Below are 25,484 nucleotides of genomic sequence, written 5' to 3'. Positions count from 1 at the left end.
CCTCACTATGGACTTTGCACTATCTAGCCTTAAACACGCTACAGTGATACTGCTTTTAAAAAAGTCTGGCATTCACAATGTTAAATAATGCCAATTAACTTCAGGCCTAGGCCTTGGTTCCGCTTCACAGATGGGATTATGGAATGAGGATTTAATTCTGACTCAAGCCTTCTTCTGATGGCAACTGCTGAACAATCAGGGCTCCATCTGGTGTACAGAACTGGATCCGTTATAGTAGCAGCTCCACATATCGCTCATTGGACTTCAGTATGCCTGAAGAGTCTGTTCTCAGTTCAACACTTTTGATACATAACCATAACGTCTCTTTAACTGTGAATATCAGTGGATTTTCTAGATTTTCTCTCAGGAGAATGTTGCATGGTCCTATGGTTATTTTAAGTGTTGGATTCATTGAGGGCATACGTTCAGTTTGAAGAGAAGTGATCCACAGGAGGCTGAATGACTAGCCTAGTGACAAGAAAGTGGGAAACCCAATATACCCTTGGAGGCTTGGGCAGAACATTTGGTAGTGGGTAACTGTGCCTTCAAGGGATTTTGTTCAAGAAACTCAGCTTTAAATAATTATAAACAGTCAGTTATTTGTCAAGTCCCTATTGGTGACTGACTATTGATCAATCTGAATATAAATGCATCACTTCAAAGTACAATAAATCTGTAACAAAAAAAGAAAATGGAAAACAATATCACAACACGGGAATGTACTTTTCAAACTGTAAACAAATTTAATATAAATAAATCATGAAGGGGTACATAAGGTTTATAACAAAACACTATGATTGAGGGTATTGATGTTATGCACAAACTAGACCTTCAAATCATAAGTGCGAACACCTATTCCAAATGGTAATCTATAGGATTTGGATCGATATATAACGAAAAATAAATCCTAGACATGAAACAAATTACTGAGGAAATAGATGAGTGTGTCGACGTTTTAGTCTTTCTTGGTAAATGTGCCCATCAGACCATCGTCAGGACAAAGAATATGATGTCAAAATAGTCCCTTATGTATGTTTAGATGCTGAATGACTAGCCTGGCACTTACCTAATCTATGGTGGCTGGCACTAGGTCACCAGATTATAGGATCTTACTCTAGGATATGTAAATAGCTATGTTAATATATCCCTTTTCCTCTTCGCCCAATGTGGGTTTACATTGGAGCATAATCAGTATGCATGGAAGAGGTAGTATGGGATGGGAGTAACAGGGATGCATGTTGGAGATTGCACAGAATTTCCTGTTAAAGTTAAAATGACCAAACTTTCCCTGTTCCCTAACCCAACAATTCATAAATTGAATATTTTTCTGCTTGTAATTCTTCATGGGACCTGAAAGATTACTTAGTTGAAATTGGGAGTTCTTTTAAGTATTTATATATTATTCCTGGATACTGGCTCCTTTCATGCCCAACCTGCTTGTTGATTCAAGAGTAAAGAAAATTGAAAAGGAGGAGGAAATGCCCTTATTGGGCAGTGTAAGTCTAGCCAAATAGATAGTATAGAACTTGGTGACCAAATCCTACTTCACCGTAGAAATAAGCTTCAATTGCATAGGGTTTGTAAAATGCATGTGGACTGGTCAACATAGCTGCCCCACATACCCTACTCTGCCAGGCACAGGCCTAGAGAATTGTGCACATTACTGGAGTAGGCTTACCAGGGCAGGTTGGGCAGATTTATTTCATTATAACCCACTTTTATAGTGATTCATACTAATTGGCACTTTACTTTGGTGCATGTTCTTCACAGAAAGATTAGAACAAGTGATGTTGGCATTGTGCAGCAGAATTTATTCATCAGCGCTAATCAACTCACCCACACATTCCTTAATAAAGTCCCAATTGAATAAGGACAAAATGCTTTGGCTGAATGATGTTGGGTATGTATTGTCACTGTAGCTTGATACACGATGAAGGTAAGCTTATTGAATAAACTCACATCTGATTAAACTTGACTTTTTAAAACATTCTGATAAATGGGCAGCCCACATAGTATATAACCCCAGTAATCCTTTCAGAGGGTGCTTAATAGTCCCGCTATAGACCAGTTCCATGTAGTCTGCATTGCAGATATCTGTCTGGGCACTTTTATCCACCCAGATGTCTTAACAAACACATTGAGCTCATCCATGAGGCAAGTGAGAGAGATGAGATTCTATAGCGAAGCCCAATAGCAGATATGTAGCTATTTACTCTTGTGCTGTGGTGTGGTGAAGTTGGTGAAGGGTGTCCTGCCATCTGCCAGAATGTCATCATCCTCTGATATCATAGTAAAGTCCAATTCCTCAGTAACCCTGCAACATTAACTAATAGTATGAAGGGTTATAGAACTCTTGCTCTAATAATAGGAGGTTCATCTGCTAATCGGAAGAAATGTTAGATGTGAGAAGCATACTTGACACAGTCAAAATTACATAAACAAGATGACACCCGAGCCGGTAAGGTACTAGTGCACAAATGTAAGGCAAGAGCGATACAAATTTATGTGCATGAGATTAAGAAGAAGGTGGGTCTTTTCAATTTTGAGAAGATTATATATTTTTATGAATTTGTTAAATTTATTAGACTTTTAGCAGTTTGGAACCCTGGGAAGAGTTGAACATTGTGAATTATTTCAAAATAATTTGACAGTGAATGGGTCCTTCTGGAGGAACCTATATGGAAATTAGGAGCACTAACGGCAATCAAAACTCATAGATTAATTAAAGAATGGGGTCTGAATGGCATTTCAAATTTAGTTAAAAGATTATTAGAAATTATTTCCAAAAACTGTTGGGTCCGCTTTTGGATTTAATTCTTTGGTGGAGAAAGAAGCAGTGTCTTTGCCTGCACGAGATATCAATGTAACAGTCCTTTCAAGATTGTAAAATAATCCCCAGCTTTGCATCTTGTGTCTCCATACTGATGTTGAGATATTTTGAAAGATATTGGCCAACTAGCACGATAAAATTTGGTTATGGAATATGCCAGGTTCCGGTAGGGTTGTGGAGGTCATTAGAAGTAGAGAAGTCACAGACAGATATGCATCTTGTAGATTTATCAAGAAGGCACCAGAGTCCTGCAATATTAGTTCAAAAGGCTAGAGGAAAAGCCTCTGACCATGTGGGCGATCATATTTGGGGAAGATTCTGAGGACACTGGGCTTGGGACCCAGACCTATGAGAGCTATACCAGGTATTTATTGTGCCCCGTGGCAAAGCAAAACTTTAATGGTTATTTATGAGGGCTAATGTCACTTGGAAAAGGAATGAGAAATAGGTGTCCTCTCTCGTCCTTGCTCTTTTCCATGCTGGTAGAGGTTTTCAAGGTGCACAGAAGGCTAACATAAGGTGGATATCATACTCAAACGGCAAGTGTAATATTTTCTTACTTACTTTGACATATTGTCACTGATAAAAGACCTTCCTGGTGAATCCGGTACTTGTACGCACCTGCTCTCTTGTTGGCTATTTTACTCAGTATATACTACACCCAAGTTCAGAAGGAGTTATCAGGTTGCCCTTCTTTGTTCATCAGTATAATTGTCGGACATCAAAGGGAGATGGTGGTCTGCTGGGGACAGCAGTCCACCATGTCAGTAATCACATTCTAGTAAAGTAAACTTTTTTGTAAATGCAGCCTGTTTTCCTAAATGGATACACGGCTGCATTTAACAATATATATTTTTAATGTGTTTGAGAGTTACCAATAATCCCATGGATCATTAGTTACTGCTCAACAAATGTTACTCCTTTCCCTTTGTGAAAGTGTTTCCAACCCAACTTGGGATAAAGTAACTTTTCAATACTTTGCGACTGGATTACGGTCACAAAAAATTGATATATACCATACTGAATCACTGTTTAGAAGAAATGCCCTAAAATATGCCCATTCCAGATAGCGATTTGTTATGCCTTTCTAAACTCATTATGTGATTCTATAAGATTTTATGAAATCACAAAATGGGTTTAGTAAATTTAAGAAAGACATTTTGCAGTCACAAACCCGGTGATTATGAGAATTGCCGGCTTTGACACCACAAAATGGCTTAAAACATCAGCCCCCTCCTAAGTATCAGGGCTGGACTTCTGGGTCAGTAAGGTATGTGCTTTATTCTGCAGCAGCAGGAAAAAATAATGTAGAGTACAATACACACTACAGTTTACTGTTGATTTTTCTGTAACAGCATGTAGTATTAGTAGTGTTACACACAAACACACATTGTAGAGTTCACTTGTTGATTATTCTTTCACTACATTCAACTCGTGGAATGCACATGTATAGACAGTCTATACCTAATGGGGCTATTATACTGCAACATAATGCAAGCTCACAGTGAATACACACGTTATACTTCGAAGATTCATTACTCTGTAATGGTATGCAATAACAGCGTAATGCGCAGGCAAGTGCTACATTTCATTGGTTCATTATTTTGATTCTGTTAATTGTATCTCTCTGTTTTCCATACACATGCGGGTAAAATATTTGCCATGGTGGGCATGGCCGATTTTAAGATATGAATATTTGTTAGGCCTGCAAGGGCTAAGACTGGATCTCACGGTTCATCAATAATTGATTGTTTTCTCTGCTTTAAGATATTATTTGCGAATTCCGTTAATTATTTTGGTTACTTTAATGACAGCATGGCCTCCGAAGATGATTTCCGGGAATCCTTATAAACCGTTTTCTGATATGTGGAAAGTACAACACAAACACGTTAGAAATAAACTTGATAACACATCATTTTGTGGCATGTATAGTTTAATAGATGTATGCCAGGTAGAGAAAACATCCCAAGAAGAAATCCAAACACAGACAGGGGTTTAGAGTCGGTCACAGGTATAACAACACAAGAATGTCGAGTTGACGGTATTATACAGTCCAAGCGAGGGCAGACAGTGCACACAGAGTGGGTGTAGGTAGTGGTGTACAGTACAAATATGGCTTTGGCATACACTACACAACAGGCTATACAACCTGCTCAATAGAACTGACATTGAAACACCCTGGGTGACGAGATATTACGCTGAGGGCGTGAAGATTACCATCCTAGCATCGAGTGACATCTACAGCGACCCGAGAAGGAGATTCTGCAAAGGAGACCAAGACCTAGCAGAATAACCCATTTGTCTGTAAACTATAGTTTTGCTCCAGGAGTCGAGTTCTTGTTTTCTTCTCCAGGGCAGGACAGGATTTGTTAGGTTGACTTATAGTTCTGAACTGTGCCGTTCAATCTCGTAGGCATGGCGTCAGGTTCTAAACATTTTATCACCTTGCTGCTTAAGCTGGTTTAAAATGGGAATTTAGAGGCAGTGTTCTGAGTTTTCGGTAGGGAGGGATGGCGAGAGAGGGTTGTATGTGGTGAGGCCATAATACAGTGAGCACATTTCAATCAGTTGGTGAGCAGCCATTCCGCACTTTACATTTAATGTCTACTTTGCCTTGAAGTACTGTGTGAGGTTGTTTGGACAATTGCCACCCCAGAGCTGCTTCTGCCTCCTCCACCTACTCCACCAATACTTCCCCCACCTGCAGAGCCATATCCACTGCCACCGCCGAACCCACCACTGCTGCCTCCCACACCATATCCTCCACCACTGACAGAGCCATATCCACTACCACTGCTGAACCCACCACTGCTGCCTCCCACACCGTATCCTCCACCGCCTCCCGCACCAAACCCGCTGCCACCACCATATCCACCGCCTCCTGCGGCAAATCCTCCACCTCCTCCTCCTCCTCCTCCAGAGCTGTAATTTCCACCACTGCTGACCACAGCTGAAAGAAAAAGCACATCAGAATTACATTTGAGCATTTTTGGAATCCTACAACAGAATGTACAAAATGCAGCACTGCTCCAGAAACAGTTGGGATACTTACAGATGCTCACTGCATTCTGAATTTCTCCAGACATCCTGTAGGAGAAAAAAACAACATTGGTGAACAGGAGGTTGAGCACACAGACCTTCGATGAACATCTTTTTGCTTGTGTGTTTTTTGTTATATAATGTCCCAATGGCCACAGCATAGCATCTATACACACCATAGTAAGAACAGAGTAAAGTGATTAGTGATCGGAGGAAGTGTCATTAAATGACTGCTTTTGTTACAGGGACTGTCATACGCTTTGAGATATGGCGCAGTAGGCTAAACCAACATCATAGGGTGCACCTACATCTGACAAAGGCCAGTAGATATTTGCATGAGTGTCAATGCGAACGGTGCAGAATTTAGGCCTGAAGCTCGAGAGTTAAATCAGAGGTACATGTAATGGAAAGGAAATATACTTTTCATTCAGAGTCCTTTTTGTGATTCCCTTAAACACTGTTTTTTCATATTTTTTTCCAATTGATTAACTGAGATTTCATTTCATTGACCCAGATAATGTGTCTCCTCTCCTAGTTCAGCCACTCACTGGTATTTCTTTTGTAGTTCTCAGAAGTTTCCATGAATTATACCAACGGTAGGGATCCTCCCACCCCTTTTTCAGGGAGCATTAGTGACTTATGCACATGTATGTTCATGCATTCGTCTTGGCGGTTCCTTGCTGTTAATCGTGAGCATGCTTGAAAACCTGTGGGCACGGACTATTGATCACATGAACTAGCATAAGGCCTTTGTGGTGCCCATGTGGTTTTTGGATATCACCTGACTTTAAATAGGATTTCCGTAAGCAGAGCACTAGACACATCCCAAAATACAATGAATTGATCACTTCCACGTTGTTACAGTTCACTCACCTGTATTCTTCGCCCTCCAGCAGGGTCATATAGGTTGCAATTTCAATGTCCAGGGCTAGCTTAACGCTCATCAGCTCCTGGTAATCCTTCGCCTGGCGCGCCATCTCCTCCTTGGCCTTCTGGAGCGCTTTTTCCAGCTCTGCCAACTTTGCCCTGGCATCCTTCAGGGCAAGCTCTCCGCGCTCTTCAGCCTCAGCGATACTAGTCTGCAGTTTGGCACACTGTAAGAAAGAAGAACATATTAGTTAGCCTACTTTTACCTTTAATGTTATTAATTTGCTACCACCTTTACCACTTCTATCTGGATGGTGTCATTCCTGGATACCCAGGTTCATTATGGGGTGTAGTCATTGTCTTCTCTTGAGAATCCTTCCTCTGTGGGGCATTCAGTGTATGATCAGCCAGGGTTGTGCACAACTGATATCCTCGTCTTCCCTCCACTGGATGGACTTCACTGAATAATAGCTCTAAAGCACTTACCCACGTTAAATAACATTACTGCTTTTCCCTCTTGATCCGACGTAGTGGTAACTAGAAGGGCTCACTCTTGATGATTCATCCTTAATGCATCCTTCTTTACCCACCTCTCAGGGGTCTTTGCTTATGAATATTCAATACTAATTTTATATTCTTAATGGACTTATTTCTGGCTCAATCGTTTGACTGCCTTGTCTTTTGATGCCATTCTACAGGTGTCAATGAAACTGTCAAGCTTGACCTGATACAACGATTGTGTCACCATAAAGATATTGGCTTTAGATCTCAGAAGTGTTGCGGCCACGTGACAAAGTTATGGGGCCTATTCGAATGTATTTCTAAACTTATATTCAAGTAAGCCTGTTTGCACATTTGAGGCCGGGGAACACCATTCTCTTCTTGAGAAGAGGTCCAATGATTGCACAAGAAAACCCCTCCTGTGCTTGAGCATGCAGCACAATGTGTGCAGGGTGGCATCATCTCCATCAAAGGTTGTGTGGGGCACTCAAAAATGGTGCATGTGTTAATAGCTACGCAAGACGTACCTGTTTTTTCACACTGTCAATCTCTGACTTCAGCCTCTGGATTGCCCGGTTTAGCTCAGAAATCTCTTGTTTGGTGCTCTTCAGATGGTCCCCGTGCTGGCCAGCAGTTGCCTGAAGCTGTTGAAACTGAAGGGCACAGAAATGGAAAAAGAGGACTGATATAAAAGCATTTATTTGGCTAAAAAAAATCACATTTTGCTTCTTAATGTTCTTTGGTGTGGTTTCTTTAGCTCACAACCTATCCTGAAGCCTTCACACGCTTATGGAATAACATGGAGCCCCAGAATACCCATGATCCTCTTCAAGCTCCGGCAGTATGGGCATCAGAAACCTACATCTGGGTCATCACTGCGACATTTGCTTCTCTCTTTGAGGCTGGAAGCCTCCTATTTGCTCTCAGACTGGCCCTAGAAACTCAAATGCAAAGGTAGAGTCTGCTGAGTGTGACCGCTGTACTGTGTTGGAAATTGGACACTTCTATCAAAATACATGTCATGAATGATTTAGGCGCATTTATCAACACGTAGTAACGAAGCATTTAATGACGCAAGGCACTGTTGATGAGTAAGGCACGGCATTGAACTGGGATTAAGAAGTAACAACCATTTGCAATGTAATAGGTCTTGAATTTGCGAGAGTTTGAGCTATTGGCATTGTAAATGACAATGCTTTTATTTATGTGTTTTGAAAACCTGCAAGCGCTGCGTAAACACACACTTTGTACTTATAGTCCTTGCTTATAAGAAGCAAGGCTGGCAGTAAAAGAGGTGCAATGGGGTGGGCTCCAGACGCGGGATGAGGTGCACTGTCACAGTTGTTTGGGTGATCTAGTAACAAAAGAGCTGTTGGCACAGCAGATAATGATTGAGATGCACCAGTAGAGCTCTTTGCCAGTTCACTAATGATAGAGATGAACTAGCAGAGATGCATGTATGTGGCATTTTTGGAATAAACAGTGGTATAATATATAAGTATTTTAGGTTACATAACTGAGAGTTTGAAGATAGGCTAGTCGCCCAGAATTAAGGGCTTGTGGGAAGCCCTGAGGAGTCACATCTAGCGACAGGAGAGTGGACGGCTCTAGAAAGTAAACAGGTGTTGCGTGCTGAGATAGGCTGTGGCGAAGTAACAATGAACTGCAATCTCAGGCATGGAAGTGTTCATGTACATTCCAGTCATTGTTGTGTGGCGAAAAAATAGCGGCAAGCGGGCAGCCTCACCAACCCCGCCGCTTTATTAGCGAAAGTGGTTCATCATTTCAATAGGCTTACTACAGAAAATACTTTTCGGCATCTTTGCTACTAGGCAAATTATATTCATGACAAGTAGCCACTGAAGTCCAGAGAGAAATGTGGCCTGACTCCTGACAGAAAGGTAGGGTACATTAGTGCCATGGTAAAGTGGAGCAGGGAGATCCCCGGGAGTGGAGGGAGGAGGTCGGGCATAGCAGCAAATGCTGTGGGAGGGAGGAAAAGTAAAGATTGAAGACACATTGCTGCCTTATGAAGGGAAAGGCTGCAGCCATTCTGAAAGTGAGTGCATCGTATGGGTCACATGATGTTTTCGTGGAGGGGGGCGGTTGAAGCAAGGAGAGGCACCCATATGAGAGGTTCTAAAAAAACACATTTGTTTGTAGAAGTGAATACGGCGAGCTGTGTCTAACGAAAGGGGCGCAGCCGCCATTAAAGTGAAAGTGCACCATGGTGCGCTTTAAAAAACCTAAAAAGACTTTGCTTGTAATTATAGCCATCCTGTATAAAGAAAGGCACGCGGCCACAAGGCAGGCCTCTCAGGTAAAAAAAAAAAAAAAAAAGAGGTTGCCATATGAATCTCAAACTTATTGGCTTTACAAATGCCATTTTCTCATGATGTCTTCTAGCACAGAAGTCACGTCAAATGTCCCTCTATTCTGCATCCCGCTTCATGTTTTGTGATATACTGTGATGCTATTCTTGAGCCAAGGCTGGTCTGATATGACATCCTCAGTGAGTTAATAAATAGTTTTGAACTCTGAAAAATCCTACTTTTCTTTTCACCACAGTATGTTGGCAAGTGTGGGGCAGGGAAGAACAACCTCGGGAGTCGTGTTCCAAGAAAAACACCCCCATGTTGCTGTAGCTGCACAGTTTTGTCACCTTGGCATGTGCATGTTGCACACCAGGGGCTTCTCTTTGACAACCCGCGCTACAGAAAATGAAAGTCGGCGTTGGCATCTGTACACAACGTGATGAAAAAAGAGTCCCGTCGCAGAGATTTAGAACAGTTGCCATGATGTGAGCATGCATTTGAGTGAGCTGTCAATGGAAAAAATAATGAGAAAGGAATAATTTTGTCCTCCATGTTTGAATTACATTTCAGTAGATAAGGGTTTTGTTTTGTTTGCTGTTTTAAACACAAGTCCAAGAACAGTTCACCAAATGTAGAACTATCTGGGCAACAGCACCATGTTAAGTCTAATTACAGCACTCAACAGAGTATGGCAACTTAACTTTTGTAGAGTCTCGTGGGAATAGCACCTCGTGTGTATAATAGCCCTTGAACCATTGGAGCAAGTCGTCCTTGTTCTTTGGTTTTTTTTTATTAGTCTCTAAATTATACAGCAGTTTATGGAAAATGTGGTGAGTGCGGAAATTCACATTTATCTAGAAAATGTCACTGTTGCACAATCACGTTTTCAAGTGCAGTTTTGCAACATAGGCCAGCCGGCTGATCACCTCCCTGTGACGTAAAAAAAAAGACTATTGCATGGTTATCACGTTGAGGATAAGGTAGGACATATACTTGTAGTTCAAAATTGAACTCGGATTCCCAGCTGAAAAGATTTTTACCTCCGCATTTATCTTAAAGAAAACACAGCTTGATGTGAGAACATCAATATGTCAATTCCTGCTCCTACTCAGAGTTCTCACCTTTTGTATGAAGTCTAAGCACAGAAGAACTGCTAAACAAATGCTCACAGAATATTTACTTTTCAATATCATCTAAACGTGAGCAGGAGGGGCTGATTGAAAAGGAGCTGCTTTCTCTTTTTTGACTGGAGTAGGTCACACAATACACAATACAAATAGTTGGGCTCTAAAGGCAGCCTGGAAGTTTTGCTTCTCAAAATAGGAGAAGCCACATGGGCGAGAATCAGGCAAAGAAGAGAGAGATTTGAGCTGCTGTGGGACTGGGTTGGTGAACAGTTGAAAACAGACTGCAGGAGAGATTCCAGGTGCCTCAAGTATTCAGGCCCTACTGCATTTGAATAGAATGTGGAAGCAACGAGGATATAACAAGCCCTCATGCAATGTCCGGGAATTGATTAGAAAGATAAAGGCATGCAAGCAGCGTGGGCATGGCTGCTCGTTCCAGAGGCAATTCTCCATGGCAGTTAACTTGTAAGAAAAGTTGGGGCATGCACCAACCATTAGCCATTTGCAGGCTAGGATTTTGGAATGACACAGACATAAGCCTATCCAAACCGGTGGCATTGTTCGGACCCCACAAAGTACACCCAACAGATCACCTGAGAGCGCAAGTGCTGCAGGCTCGACCTAAAAAAGGGCATTGAAGAATGGGAACCAGTGGAATGAATAAAGAATTGGTGTATAAATGAAAGTCACATGACAGAACGTGGCATCAGTACTGATGGCTTGGCATAGAACACAGGTTGCATGAAAGCAGACAAGACATTGAAGTGGCAGCACTGGAGGTAAAAAGATGGTGAGCGTTTGAAAAGCTTGTCTCTCTTTTGAAAGGTGAAAGATTATATGACAGTTTTAAAACCTAAGGAAATTGAGAATTGGGAGATTTAGGGTGGCTAAGCAGTGGAAGACCAATCTTTGGAAGACATGGTGGCATACATTGCCACAATTAAGGGCATTGCACTGGACAAGACAGTAAAGCCAACCTTTGTGACTCCTGAGATATATGGTAGCATAGAATTAGTATATATAATACTCCAAATGGAGTAGGAAAGTGTCTTAAGAAAGTGGCATGTGCTCAGTGGGAAAAAACTGCCCTCACTCACACAATTGTGACATCCTTCATGATTGGGCTTGCTTCCTAACTCCCCTGCGCAGACCAACGTCTGGGGTGGAGCAAAGGGAAAGGGAAGACAATACAAACAATAAGATTTGGGATCACCAATAAAAGTGCAACCAGTGAAGGTTAAAACTAGCTCGGATTTGTCCCCTCTCGAAATTGTATTCCTGGCCATCCGGTTAAGTTTAAAAACGTGAAGGATGGTAGTGATAGAAGTAAATTAGGCTTGCCACACCCCTCCTTACAGCCAATGTGTCAACATTTTTCTGCCATTTCTGTTGTGCTCACAGTGTCCGGTTACCACCCTTTGATCCTGGTTCAGGTATCTATGGAATGTATTCTTTCCATATCGGGTAAATCTACTTCACACTCTCTCCATAATCTGTGAGAAAAGCACACATAGAAGAGAGTAATATTAAAATTACATTTCTTTCTCCTCCTCCGAAAACTGCATATTCCTGAGTGCATTTTACCTCCTTGTTCAACATCCAAGCATCACCACACTAGCTATAGTACCCAGTTAGCTGAAATGTAAGCACCTGGTCCAACATGAACCATGCATTCAATATGGAATAATCTCCACTCTCTATAACACGCATGAAGGGTTTCACTCACCAAGTTTCACCAAGCGAATTTCTCTAATTAGCGAGGTGTTGGGAGTGATCCCCTGTAGTCAACCTCTATAGGAAGATAACATTTGAACATATTGATGTTATAAAACGGCATGATTACTAAATGATCTCTCAATGGATAGTAAATAAATCAGGTAGCATTTGATCGTGCCAAACAACGTAATCACCAAAAACATTACTGAAGAGAAATCGGGACAGTCATTATCAGGGTGAAAACGGAATCTATTGATGTTATCGGTATGTGTGGATCTATCACCATCTCGAGTAAAAATCAGTCTGGTATCAAATGCATGCTAAGGACAGTTTTATTCTCCTCATAACCCGTGTATCTTTATCGCAACCTCGTGGCGATGTATCAGCCCACGGGACCCCCACCCTTCGCACCTTACTTCACCAAGGTAGGTACAACTCCGAGAATATCTCCAACAATGCCAGGAGGCCCCTTTCCAGAGTGGTTGAGAAAGGGAGCAGGGCCTCTGATGATGTTTCAGGAATCCCGCTGTGGGGGACTTACTTGTGGCAGCAATAGGGGTTCTTGCCCCCAACCCCCCGCCAGCAGCTAAGGGGACTTCATTCCCCTACCAGTAGTGCACCAGAAGCTTCTTTGCTGAGTGGTTGAGAGAGGGGGCAGGGCTTCCGATAATGTCTCAGCAATCCCACTGTGGGGGAATTATTTGTGGCAACAATAGGGGTTCTTGGCCCCCAACGACCCTCAGCAGCCAAGGGGACTTCATCCCCCAACCCGTAGTGCTCTAGGAGGCCCCTTTGCAGAGTGGTTGAGAAAGGAGCATGGCCTCCGACGACACCCCAGCAATCCCACTGTGGGGGACTTACTTGTCCACAATAGGGGTTCTTGGTCTCCAACCGCCCCAGCAGCGAAGGGGAGTTCATCACCCTATCAGTAGTGCACCTGAAGGCCCCTTTGCAGAGTGGCTGAGAACAGGGAGACGTCTCTGACGACGTCTCAGCAATCCCGTTGTGCAGGGACTTACTTGTGTCCACAACAGGGGTGCTTGGCCCCCACCGACCCTCAACAGCCGAGGGGACTTCATACTTCAACCAGTAGTGTTCCAGAAGGCCCCTTTGCAGAGAGGTGGAGAAAGGGGAGCAATTTCAGACAACGTCTTAGCAATCCCACTGTGGGGGGCTTACTTTTGGCAACTATGGGGGTTCTTGGCCCCCAACAACCCTCAGCAGCCAAGAGGACTTTATTAGGGGTGGCCGAGCAATACTCCACCTGCTCACAAAACTCTGCTGAATTTGGCAGAGTTTTTCGGCAACTCTTCGGAATTCCACAGAGTGAAACTCCACAAGCTCTGCCCTGGCCTAATTCATAGTGTTAACTAGGTTGCATGTTGGCTCTTTCCCTTGTGCTTTATGATGACGACATGGTTTTAATGCAAGACCTAAAAAGGCTCTAAAGGTTCTGTGGGGAAGCTAGGAAACGGATATGTCACAATATGGCGAGACGGGTTGATTATTCGCTCTTTGTTCAGATAGTCAGTTAGTGCATATAACCTAAGGCTGGAAATGGAAGTGGACTCTGATTATCTAGCAGCTATCAGAAGTACCTAGGATCATAACTGGGCTCTACACACTCACAGCAGTGACGTTCTACTTGAACCCAGACACACTGAACACCCTCAGCTCCACTTTACATCTCCACAAGGCAAGCTCTACTTAACTGCAGCCATGCTCTTCACACTCACACATGTACATATTATCCCATTCTGCTATATGCTCCTTTTGTTATTCTGTACATAAACCCACCCGGTCATGCTCTGCATCCTCTACCCACCTGCCGCACTCTCCATAACTCCTCTGTCTGTGCACTCTCCACCACACCCTAAATAACAATAAGCATGCTCTACATACTCACTGACACATCTACATCACCTCAGCTATACTCTGGACACTCGCATCCATGCCCTAACCCCAACCACGCTCTGCACACACCTGCCATGCTGGAGAAACCCAGTTATGCTCTGCACGCTTCCTCCCATGCTCTACATAACGCCAGACAGCCACATCTTTGCTTCAGGTGGGGAGAAGTGAAGAGCTTTTCTGCCTCATGGGATGGGAAACTTAGAGAGGAAGGCATGGCAGACACACACCACAACCCCTCATGTAGGGGTGGTGAAAAACGCACAGAGGGTAGAAAAGGTGACTGTTTAGGGGAGCTGTACAACTTTTGAAATCTATTATGCTTAAACTGAGAGAAGATAAAACCAGTTGGACAATGTTAAGTTCATAACCTCATCCATTATCACCTGTAATTTACAGAGCTTAGAAACAGAAGCTTAATATGAAGCACTACATAAAACACAATCTACGGCTGTGTTACTTGATTAGCTGTGTGTGGCTCGACTCCAGCCTTCATTTCACACTCTTTTATTTAGATTTACATTCAACCATTGCAAATCTATCATATAATTTATTCCTGTTTTCTCGCCACCTTTTTATTTGATATTGTTATCTTAAATTTATGAAATACTGTGCAATCACGAGAAGAATGTGGTTGGCACTAGAGGTACGGCACAAGTGACCACATGTATGATGAATTTTTGCAGTCACAAATGGGAAATCGGCTAGTTTGCGAGCTCTAAATAGGTCTGTGGCATGTACAAACCTTATTTTGTGAGTTGTTAAACTATTACCGACTCGCAAAATAGGGCTTGCGACTCACTATTAGGAAGGGGCGTGCTAAGGGCAACCCTTCCTAATGGCGACTCACAGTGCCATGTACAAATGTTTTGCAACGAAAATACGGTCTCAAAATATTTGCATTTTACCACCAATGGAAAGTTACTAGTAGACCAGTTGCAAATGGGAAGTGGTCCCAAAGGGACACCTTCCCCTTTGCGAATGTGAGTGCAAATATTTGTTAAGAGCAGGCAGTGGTCCCACAGACAACTGCTTGCTCTTAAAAAATGAAACTGAAACATTTCATTTTTCTTTTTGAAGCGCATCCGTTTTCATTTAAAAAAAACTGGCTGCATTTAAAAAAAACTGCTTTATTAAAAAAGGAGTCACATACATGGTGGTCGGCTGACCCCAGCAGGCCACCATCCCTGTGAGTGCTGGCCACTCCCAATGGGTCGCAAATTGAGACCTGCCTCATGAAAGTTAATGAGGCAGGTGCCTTGCGACCCATTTAAGAATCACAAACAGTTATTCAGACACTATTGTGCATTCCATTTTGCAAGTCGCAAATTGTGAGTCGCAAAACATTGCAATTTGTGACTCGCAAAGTGGAATGGTCATATATCTGGCCTTAAGTCATGTGAAAAACATGTTCAACTCATAGATATCTTTTCTTTTTATGGACTATTCTAAAGAAATCATTGGACAGCTGAGTGTTTTACAACTGTGAACCCTGAAATATCTCATTCCAGTATTTAAGACATATAAAACTTGGAAGATCGTCCACCACCTTAAGTTATGTCACACCATGTCATGTTATGTTGTCAATATTGCAAATTGTGGAATCCATATATTGTTCTTATGTGCCATGCAGAAGATGATATCTTACCCTAGATTCATTGATGCACCCTATCCCTCTAGTGCCAGGCTGCGTGTCACATACCTTGTTGGCGTAGGCAGCCTCTGCTTCAGCTTGACTCCTCCTGGCGATTTCTTCATACTGAGCTTTCGCACCAGAGATGAGACTTTCCAGATCCAGGGCTCGGTTATTGTCCATAGACAAGATGACCGATGTGTCCGACATCTGTCCTTGGAGCTCTGCAAGTTCCTGCAAGTCAAGCGGTACAGCACTGAGCAGATGTTATGCTACACCTTGATTCTCCCCCTTCTGCTGTCCTTGCTACTGCTCATCTTGTGCTCTCTGTTTTTCTTCTATCCAAGGCACATACACTGCACCTTTTATCTTACTATGCCCTTTCTAGACATTGAAGAGGTTAGTTGCACACACCCTTCATATTGTATAGTCATAAATGCATCTTCCTTTTCTGGATTTAGGAGCGGTCAGGCACAACAATACACACATACATGGACTTGATGCACTACAGACTTTTAGGACTGCAAAGTGGCAAAGGGGAGAGATGACAAGGGGCCACAGTATGTTTAAATATAAGTGCACAAGGATTCAACAGAGGGCCAGGCAATTGTGCTGAATGTTATATGAACTGCTGGTGGCTGGATGTCCATTTGCCCTCTTTGATTACAAACAATTGGTTCTGTAGAAGCTGGATGTCCTGCTGCTATCATTGATTGATGAATCTAAGTCTTGTAGGTGTTCCATGTTCCCTTGCCCTCTTTCACTAGGGATTAATCAGTGCTGCAAGAGCTAGAAGTTTCTCTGTGCTTATTGACAATGTGTGAATCAGTCCTTAACAGGTGAATGTACCTGTGTCTTTGGTATTAAGGGATTCTCAGTGCTGTAGGAGCTGGATAGGCCTCTGCCCTCTTTGATGTTGGGTACTCGGCCTTATAGCAGTCTAATGTTCTGCTCCATCTTAAATTAGAGCCTCAGTCTTACAGAAGGATGCTTTTCTCCCTTCCCGAATAGGGAGTGGTCAGTTCTGTAGGAGTTGGATGCTTTTCTACCCTCTTGGATTAGAGGTTCTCAGATCTAGAGTGCCTGACATTACTTTGCTCGAACTGATTAGGTAGCACTAATCTTTGTAGGAGATAACTTCTCCTCTGCCCTCTTTCATTGGGAGCTTAGCACCAGTGGGGTGGAATATCCCTGTGCCCTAGGGTTTATTGGGTCTTAGTTGAGTAGGAGCGGGAATTTACTCTTCCCTAACTGATTTAGGGTGCTAAGTAGAACAGGAAATTAAGGTTTCTTTGACGTCATGGATTAGGGAGGCTCACATTTTAAAGCAGTTGAATATTTCACTGCCCCTTTTAATTGGGCCGGCGTTGATTAAGGGCTTGAATGTTTCTCTGCCTGTTTGACTAGGGGATGCTCAGTTCCAGAGGAGAAGGCTGGTATCTGGACAAATTATGTTAGAAAATGTAAGACTGCATGTTTTGTAAATCATCCCTGAATTAAGCCATTTTATGACTATTCCCTCTGAAGAAGAGGGTGCTGATAGTAAACTTCAGGGTGAAAGAGACTGTGTACTCACCATTTCGTATAGATGCCTGAGGAATGCGATCTCATCAGTCAGAGATTCCACTTTAGCCTCCAGCTCCACTTTTTGCATGTAGGCAGCGTCAACATCCTGAGAAATGAATCACAAGAAGTTAACAGTGCATTAAATGGTGGATCTAATTAGATTGCAACTTGGTGGCCTTTACAGACTGTTTAAACTTCTTCAGAAATATCGAGAGGCTTTCCCTTTATGCACTTACAGGAGATCAGCTCAAACCTCTCTGCTCAGGTGACTTACTCTATGCTTAGGTGCTGTCTCATGCAATGATACTGACCACGTGGTCCTCATATTTCTCTATCACCAGTGACTCCTTATTAATCCTCCCCCTTCCCCTTCCTGTGAATTTGCACTTCTGTTTTTGGTTCCGGAGCCCCAGCTGTTGTGGAACCTCCATGGCTTTGAGCGCTGCTTTTCCCTTCTACGGTACCTGTTCTCCTCTCCACTGTTCTTCATCCTGGACACTGCCCACATCCTGCCCTTAAAGGAGGATAGGGGCACACAGTGCTCGCTCACGCATACTCTACAATGAGACCAAGCATCCCTGATCAATAGTGCAGACCCTGTGCCACTGGGACCCCTGCACATGACATCACAACACAACCCCAGTACGTGGCAGCCCCTGTGCCTCTGGGAACCCTGATCATGATATCACAACACAACCGTAGGACATGTGCATAGAAACCCCTGTGCCTCTGGGACCCTTGCACATGACATCACAACACAACGTCAGGACATGTACATAGCAGCCCCTGTGCCTCTGGGACCCCTGCACATGACGTCACAACACAACGTCAGGACATATACATAGCAGCCCCATAGCCTCTGGGGCACCAGACATCACAACACAACCTTAGGACATCTACATAGCAGCCCCTGTTACTCTGGGACCCCTCCAGATGACATCACAACACACCCTCAGGACATGTGCATAGCAGCACCTGTGCCTCTGGGACCCCCTGTGCCTCTGGGACCCCCGCACATGACATCACAACCTCAGGACATGGCCATAGCAGCCCCTGTGCCTCTGGGACCCCTGCACATGACATCACAACACAACCTCAGGACATGTGCATAGCAGCCCTGTGCTTCTGGGACCCCTGCACATGACATCACAACACAACCTCAGGACATGCACATAGCAATCCTTATGCCTCTGAGACCCCTGCACATGGCATCACAACACAACCTCAGGACATGTACATAGCAGCACCTGTGCCTTTGGGACCCCAACAGATGACCTCACAACACAGCCTCGGGACATGTGAATAGCAGCCACTGTGCCTCTGGGACCCCTGCACATGACATCACAACACAACCTCAGGACATGTAAACAGCATGCCCTGTGCCTTAGGGACCCCTGCACATGCCTTCACAACACAACCTCAGAACATGTACATAGCAGCCCCTGTGCTTCTGGGACCCCTGCACATGACATCACAACACAACCTAAGAACATGTACATAGCAGCCCCTGTGCCTCTGGGACCCCTGCACCTGACATCACAACACAACCTCAGGACATGTACATAGCAGCCCCTGTTGCTATTGTGTCTCAGACTACTGACCTTCTTCAGCACCACAAACTCGTTCTCTGCTGCCGTGCGCTTGTTGATCTCGTCTTCGTATCTGTGGGAGTAAGACACGGATTAAAGATGAATACGTCATGGCAGATTCGCTGCAGAGTGTTCTTAGTTATAGGTCTCAGCCAAAACGCAAGACTCCTTGTGTTTGCATTTACTGCAGCACTTCATTTACTAGATAGACCCCGATCATGTGCACAACCCCAAAACTGACACCTTTTTATTCACTGTATGAATCTGATTAATATGCCATAAAAATGTACAACACATTTTCACACCTGATTCTGAATGAGAACCGGGACGCACTGTAAAATACAGCAACACTTGAATGTCTGAGTTTATAAATGCTACTTAATTCTACATATATTACCTTCCTTATACATATATACCTTCCATGTACCTATGTGCCTTTATATTTATTACTTTACTTCTAATTCTGTATCTCCAATGCACTACCCTATATATCACCCTATACCTCTCTCAATATATCTTCTACCTCCTCTCTCTGACTCATCCCAAACCCCATGCTACTACTATAATCCCCAAAATAAACCTTTCCAGACTCTTCCCTCCTCTACCCCTCCTTGCATCATCTCATACTTATTTTACTATTCAAATCTCCAAAACAAGTCTTTCTAAATCCTTCCCTTTGACTCTTCCCCCTCCACCTCCCCTTTAACCATCCCAAACCTCCTCCTACTGCTATGAGCTCCACTATCCTTTTAAATTCAACTAACAGACTAACATGTCCACCACTCTAAATATTTCATATTTTCCTATACTAATTCGCCACTAATCCTGTTTGGATTCTGGAGTAGAGTTCTAACTGCCAAAAAGTGCTTGCACATCTCATCAGGCGTAGTAAGCTCTATATAAATGCAAACCCTTCCCACTTGTATCCCTCCACTATCCTTTTTTAATCCAAATAAGAAATACATATCCACCGCTAAAATAAATGTCATATCTCCCTATACTAATTCACCAATAATCCTCTTTGGGGTCCAGAGTAGCGTGCTACTTGCAGAAAAAAGCACTTTGATGCATCATCCTGGGTGGTAAGCGCTATATAAATGCAATTGCAATTACAAGCTGTTTCCTGTTTGTTATCTTTCCAGGGCTCACCAACCAGAAGCACTTTTGTGTTTATTTCGCACATGGTGCTTCACAATTATTTCAGCTAGCGGCAAATCAGGAATTCCAAGGAGAGTGCCCTATACCGCTCGCCCCCTAGGTCTCACGCTCGCCCTATCGCGCATGCGCGCAGCACCCCTCCTCCTGCAGAATGCCCCTCACATACTTGTTCTTGTAGTCCTCTACATGGTCCTGCATGCCCCGCAGCTCGTTATCCAGACGGGATCTGTCACTGACCAGCTTATCCAACTGCCTCCTCAGGTTATTAATGAACATCTCGAAGAGGGGCTCAATGGTGTTCCTTTTGACCCCAGTTTGGCCATGCTCCTGCAAAAATTTCCACTTGGTCTCGAGCACCTGGTTCTGCTGCTCCAGGAATCGGACCTAAAAGTCATAGGACAAACACTAGCTAAGTCTCTGGGCAGTAGATGCTTCACTTGCCTGCATTTCATCCCTTTCGCTACCTTTTTTTACTCACTTTGTTAACACTTTGGGATGGGGAGAGTTTCTCCCAAACATTTGCTTGTTAATTTTTGACTTGTTCATCTAGTAGCATAAATCAGTCATTAAGCCCTTTCACCATCTACGAATGATATCATCGAAACAGCAGCCTACCCAAGCCAGGCAGGACCTGTGAGCTTGTGAGTGGCAATATGCCAGTAAATATTGACTGAACAGGTTATTAAAACCCTCAGTGCATACACACCTACAAATTAGGCTATTTTTCAAGATCTTACATCCCAGAATCGAGGCACACGAACATGTTCACTAAGCAACAACCATGAACATGTTCTTAAAATGAAGTATTTGTAAATCCATGAAGAGTTGCTAATATCAACATTCCCTACGGTTTAAATGTTTTGTATTATTGATAATAATGTTAGTCTTGTTGACTGCTAATGCATTTGTATTTTTAAAGTTATAAGTAAACATAAAAAAACAATAACTCTTTGAAAAAAGCATCCTCAACCATCTAAAAAGAGCCTATTTCATTATTTTACATGATAGAAAATCACAAATTAAAAGATGTCTCTATAAAAATGAAGGAAAATAGGTTCTTGGCTTACCTTGTCAATAAATGAAGCGAATTTGTTATTGAGCGTCTTGATTTGCTCCCTTTCCTCGGTTCGCACCTTGGAGATGTTGGGGTCAATGTCCACATTGATTGGTGTCAGGAGGCTTTGGTTAACGGTCACTTGTTGGATTCCACCAGGAGGGCAAACTGGGAAAGCAGGAGCAGCACCTCCAAAGCCTCCTCCGCTGCCGAAACCACCTCCACCTCCAACACCATAACCTCCACCGCTGCCGAACCCACCTCCACCTCCAGCACCAAAACTGCCACCACCACCTCCACCTCCACTGCCATAGCTCCCAGATCCCCCAGCGAAACCACCCCCACCCCGGACACTGCCTGTGCTGATGGAAATTCTTTTAGTGCCCCCTAGGTTATAGAGGCTTCGGCTGCCAAAACCACTTGCACCACCACCTCCACCGCCACCACCAACACTAGTACGCCCATAACCACCACTGCCTCCGCTTTGGGCTACAGAAGAAGAGCTAAAGCTGACTCTTCCTCCTCCGCCTCCTCCTCCTCCAACTGAGGCAGCACTGAAACCCTTGCCTCTTCCTCCAGACTGAGAGAATGAATATTGGGAGTAACTCATGGTGACTTCCTGAAAGAGTAGCAGAAGCAAGGAATGATCAGAAAAGTCACAGTGCACAGGAGAGCCGAAAGGAAAGGAGACAGTGCCGTGCCCCTTTGATTTTAAGAGAAGGTGTCTCCTTTTATATGTTTTGGCAGGTAGGCTGGGCCACAGTCAGCGAAACAAGCCAATTTACTCATCAACAGGGGCTTGGCACATTGGCGTGCCTGGCAGCCACCATTCCTTCACAACTTGTTTAATGGAGTGCTAAATGAAACACGCCTATGGCACAGTTCGAGGTTTAATAAAAGGGATTTGCTTGCAGGCTTCGGCGTTGTGAAATACTTGCATCTACTATTCCTGCAGCGAGCGGGGTTCAGTTAAGGTATGCAAGAAAATGTACATCTCTGGGCGAGTGTTTATCTTATAGTTTTTATCAGCTGCGTCTGATGCAAGATGCATCCTACACCCGTAGGGGCAGTTTCATCTTTTTTTGTGCAACAATTTAAGTAGTTAAATCTCTCTGCTTCAAGAAAACCACACTCCACCGCTGTTTCGCCAGTGGTTCCTAAGTAGCTGCCAAAGATGCCCTTTATTGATCTTTCAGAGAAATCTCCAGGAACTCGAAAGATTTGCAAGGGACCGTGACTTTCTCATAGTCTGGTTTAGGAACTGTTCCCCTTCAGGCTAACTTCTTAAGCTGGGGATTGTATTGGTAATTAACTGTATTGTTCGTAATTTGATGACAGTGGGCTGTCACTGTACCCGATCAGGCTGTTTGATCACCGACATCACAACTACAGTTGTGTACCTGTACAACAAATTACCTTGGGACCTGGATGACGTGTAACAGCGAAATCGGACTCCTTGTGTGTTCTTAAATTTCCTGCATCTCTAGACAGTGGCTTGGAATCTTAACATTCTGCTCTTTTCGGCATGTGTACAATGCCGTGCGTAGTTAACAAGTGGTTATTTGGTGCTCTGGATGCGACTATATTACGCATGCAAGGATCATAGGTTTAGACTTTGAAGCCCGACTCTCTTAATCCCAGATCTGCAACATGCATTTCAAGCATCTGCGCTGTGTTTGACTTACGAGGTAGAGGCGAATTTAGGTACTGTCTGGGAGTATGCCTGAGTGGAACAGGTTCATTCCTGTCATGGACTCATTGGCTTCAACCAGATCCTAATAAGAAGATCGTCTCTTATTCTTTCTTACCACCACTGGGTGCACAAACATTGCTATGTAAATAAGGGAGGTGCCCGCTGTTGCACACACCCTTGAGCATCAAGCCTCGTTAGTTATGTTCTAGCTTTAAGACTTCCTTCCTTCGCGTTTTCTGAATTTTTAGTCCTAGCAATGATATCTTTACGATTAAAACGCGTGCCCGAGACCTAAGGTTCCTGCGCTATCACCCTTCTTCAGACATGCTGTCTGTCGGTAGGATTGCTAGTTAGCAGCTTCACCAAGGCTTCACTCCGGAAGAAGTGATGAGCACCTACTTTGGGAACTATTTGGAATGATTGCTGTCATTTCACCAAAGTCCTGGTGTAGCATAATAACAATATAGAATGTGGCATCACATTATAATTGACCACGTAGTCGGTCTATGTATGTTTTTGAAACAGCTTTTAACGTAATCTTAAGAATGGTTGATAATAGACATGCACAATGTGCTAATAAAAATGTCAATTTCAGGATGCAGATAGATTTTAATGATCAGGAGTTAGATGCTCACAGGAGACTGGTCGCAGCGCAATACAGTCCGTCTGTGGAGTGTTTCTGCTACTATCGTAGTACTTTTTGCAGGGACAGCTGCATAAATCCTTCATTCAGCAAAAGATTTGGAAGCTCAACGATGCATCCTAAGGCAACCTCTTCAAAGGTGACATATGGAAGAGAAAGAAGCCTTCCAGGTTCAACTGATGTATCTGCCTGTTTTTAGTTACATAATGCACTAGCATTTCACCCCTGCAGCGTAAAAGGGACAGAATGCCATTGTGATGGGTGCATTGTGACAAGGGCATTGGGGGAGCATGCTGTGGTGTCGGAGGATTACTGTGGCCGTTAATTGACCAAGTTGCTAGGAGCAGTGGATGTGACATCAAAACCCTTTGACGATTAATTCACATGGTTAACCCATTGTTCTGCCCTCAGTGCTTTGATACAATCTTTTCTGCTCTAAAGGGGATAGGAGATGGATAAGAAGTGCAATAAAGCAGAAAGTCAATGGGGCTCTCGGAGCCCTGGTCTGCTGTTTGTCACTACTTGCAGGACCCTTGAACCTAGGAGTAGTAAGGGCAGCCCAAAGGCAAAAAGGGCAAGCTGGGTTATTCCTAATTGGTTTCCAGATGGATCATTGCCTGATCCTTCCAATGACTCCAGTTAAACATTTGCCAGTCGCGTGAACTAGTTTAAAGGATTCTTCCCATCACCTTATCAGTGTTTGATGTAACATCCCAAGTGGCCAAGGGTATCCCCAGACATGGATTCCTTGCTCGTAGTGGCACATGATACAAGCTATTCCTTAACTGGCGACATATAAAGTCGAAAACTGTCTAAGGTTGCTTGTGTTCTATTCTGGGGGGAGCCTGGCAAGGTAGTTTGTGATGAGCAGCAGTCAGTACTAATTTGTGTAGGGCAGAGCTCTATCTAGCGTGACACAGTGGAAAAAACTGACAGGTTGGAACGTTATCGAGGGTGATTACCTCTGGTTTAGATTATTTGCAAGCATTCCTCTAATCACATTCAGTGGGTTTGACCAGATGAACCACACAGAAAAGATATTGCTCGCCGTGACCAGCTTCTGCTTTGTGAATGATTCTAAAGTCTTTGAGCAAGCTGTGTTTTGCTGCTTAAGTGGTTGTAAATATTAATGAATTTCTTCGTAAGTCGCAGAGAATGGATCAAGCCCTTCTCCTAGTGAGTCACAAGAATTCTCTGTGCGGTTTATTTCTATTCACATTTCAAACAGGAAATCAAAGTGCACATTTTGTGCATCGTACTGCAAAGCAATCCATGGGAGTTGCAACCAATCAGGGGCGGCTCCTCCACGTGGGCATCGGAAGATCGCCCCGCTGCTTTCTCGCAGTGCGAGAAGCAGAAACGTAAAATGGTATAAATACCATTTTACGTTTCTGCTTCTCACACTGCGAGAAAGCAGAAGAAGGGTATGCCTGGTTGGGGTTGGGCGGGTCGGGGAGGAGTGGCTAGCCCATTATTATTGGCGCTGACTGTTTGGTCGTACCCAGGGCCGACCAAACCAATCATAGCACTCTCCGTTTTCTTCATGTAGGCTCCTGCACAGCCTGCATGAAGAAACGGCCTCCCCATAGATGTCTGTAAGGATGGCGTCCTAGCCAATCACAACACTGCCATTGCAGCGTTGTGATTGGCTTAGGGGAAGAGAGGGCGGCTGCCTGCTTCTGCTTCCTGTGAGCAGAGAGCAGGAGGCGCGACGCATAAGTCCGGCACCGGAGGCGAAGGTTAAGTTTAAACATTTAAAAAAAATTTAATTAACAACCCCAACCCCAACCCGCGCGACCCCTCCCCCCACCCGCGATTCATGCCAGCCGCGACTGCAACCAA

The 25,484-nt window shown here is 43.7% G+C and overlaps 1 protein-coding gene across 1 annotated transcript; it reads right to left on the bottom strand.

Moving 5' to 3' along the window:
• Positions 1-4,745: 4,745 nt before the first annotated feature.
• Positions 4,746-22,013, bottom strand: LOC146833187 (keratin, type II cytoskeletal cochleal-like). Its single transcript, XM_085600844.1, has 9 exons — positions 21,320-22,013; positions 20,419-20,636; positions 19,107-19,167; positions 17,516-17,611; positions 16,009-16,173; positions 7,765-7,890; positions 6,743-6,963; positions 5,883-5,917; positions 4,746-5,780 (listed from the first exon to the last, which is right to left on the bottom strand). The coding sequence occupies exons 1-9, from the start codon at positions 21,914-21,916 to the stop codon at positions 5,428-5,430; spliced, it is 1,872 nt and encodes a 623-aa protein (XP_085456970.1). The 5' UTR covers positions 21,917-22,013; the 3' UTR covers positions 4,746-5,427.
• Positions 22,014-25,484: the final 3,471 nt, after the last annotated feature.

The sequence above is a fragment of the Triturus cristatus genome, chromosome 4_2, assembly GCF_964204655.1.
Source record: "Triturus cristatus chromosome 4_2, aTriCri1.1, whole genome shotgun sequence".
NCBI classification, from domain to species: domain Eukaryota; kingdom Metazoa; phylum Chordata; class Amphibia; order Caudata; family Salamandridae; genus Triturus; species Triturus cristatus.
This window is presented reverse-complemented; position numbering and strand designations above follow the sequence as displayed.

Excerpts from the sequence above, each read along its gene's own strand:
- LOC146833187 (XM_085600844.1), bottom strand. The coding sequence starts at position 21,916 with ATGAGTTACTCCCAATATTCATTCTCTCAGTCTGGAGGAAGAGGCAAG. Across the intron at positions 20,637-21,319 it reads TCGCTTCATTTATTGACAAG|GTCCGATTCCTGGAGCAGCA; the intron begins GTAAGCCAAGAA and ends TATGACTTTTAG. Across the intron at positions 5,918-6,742 it reads CTGGAGGGCGAAGAATACAG|GATGTCTGGAGAAATTCAGA; the intron begins GTGAGTGAACTG and ends TTTCTCCTACAG.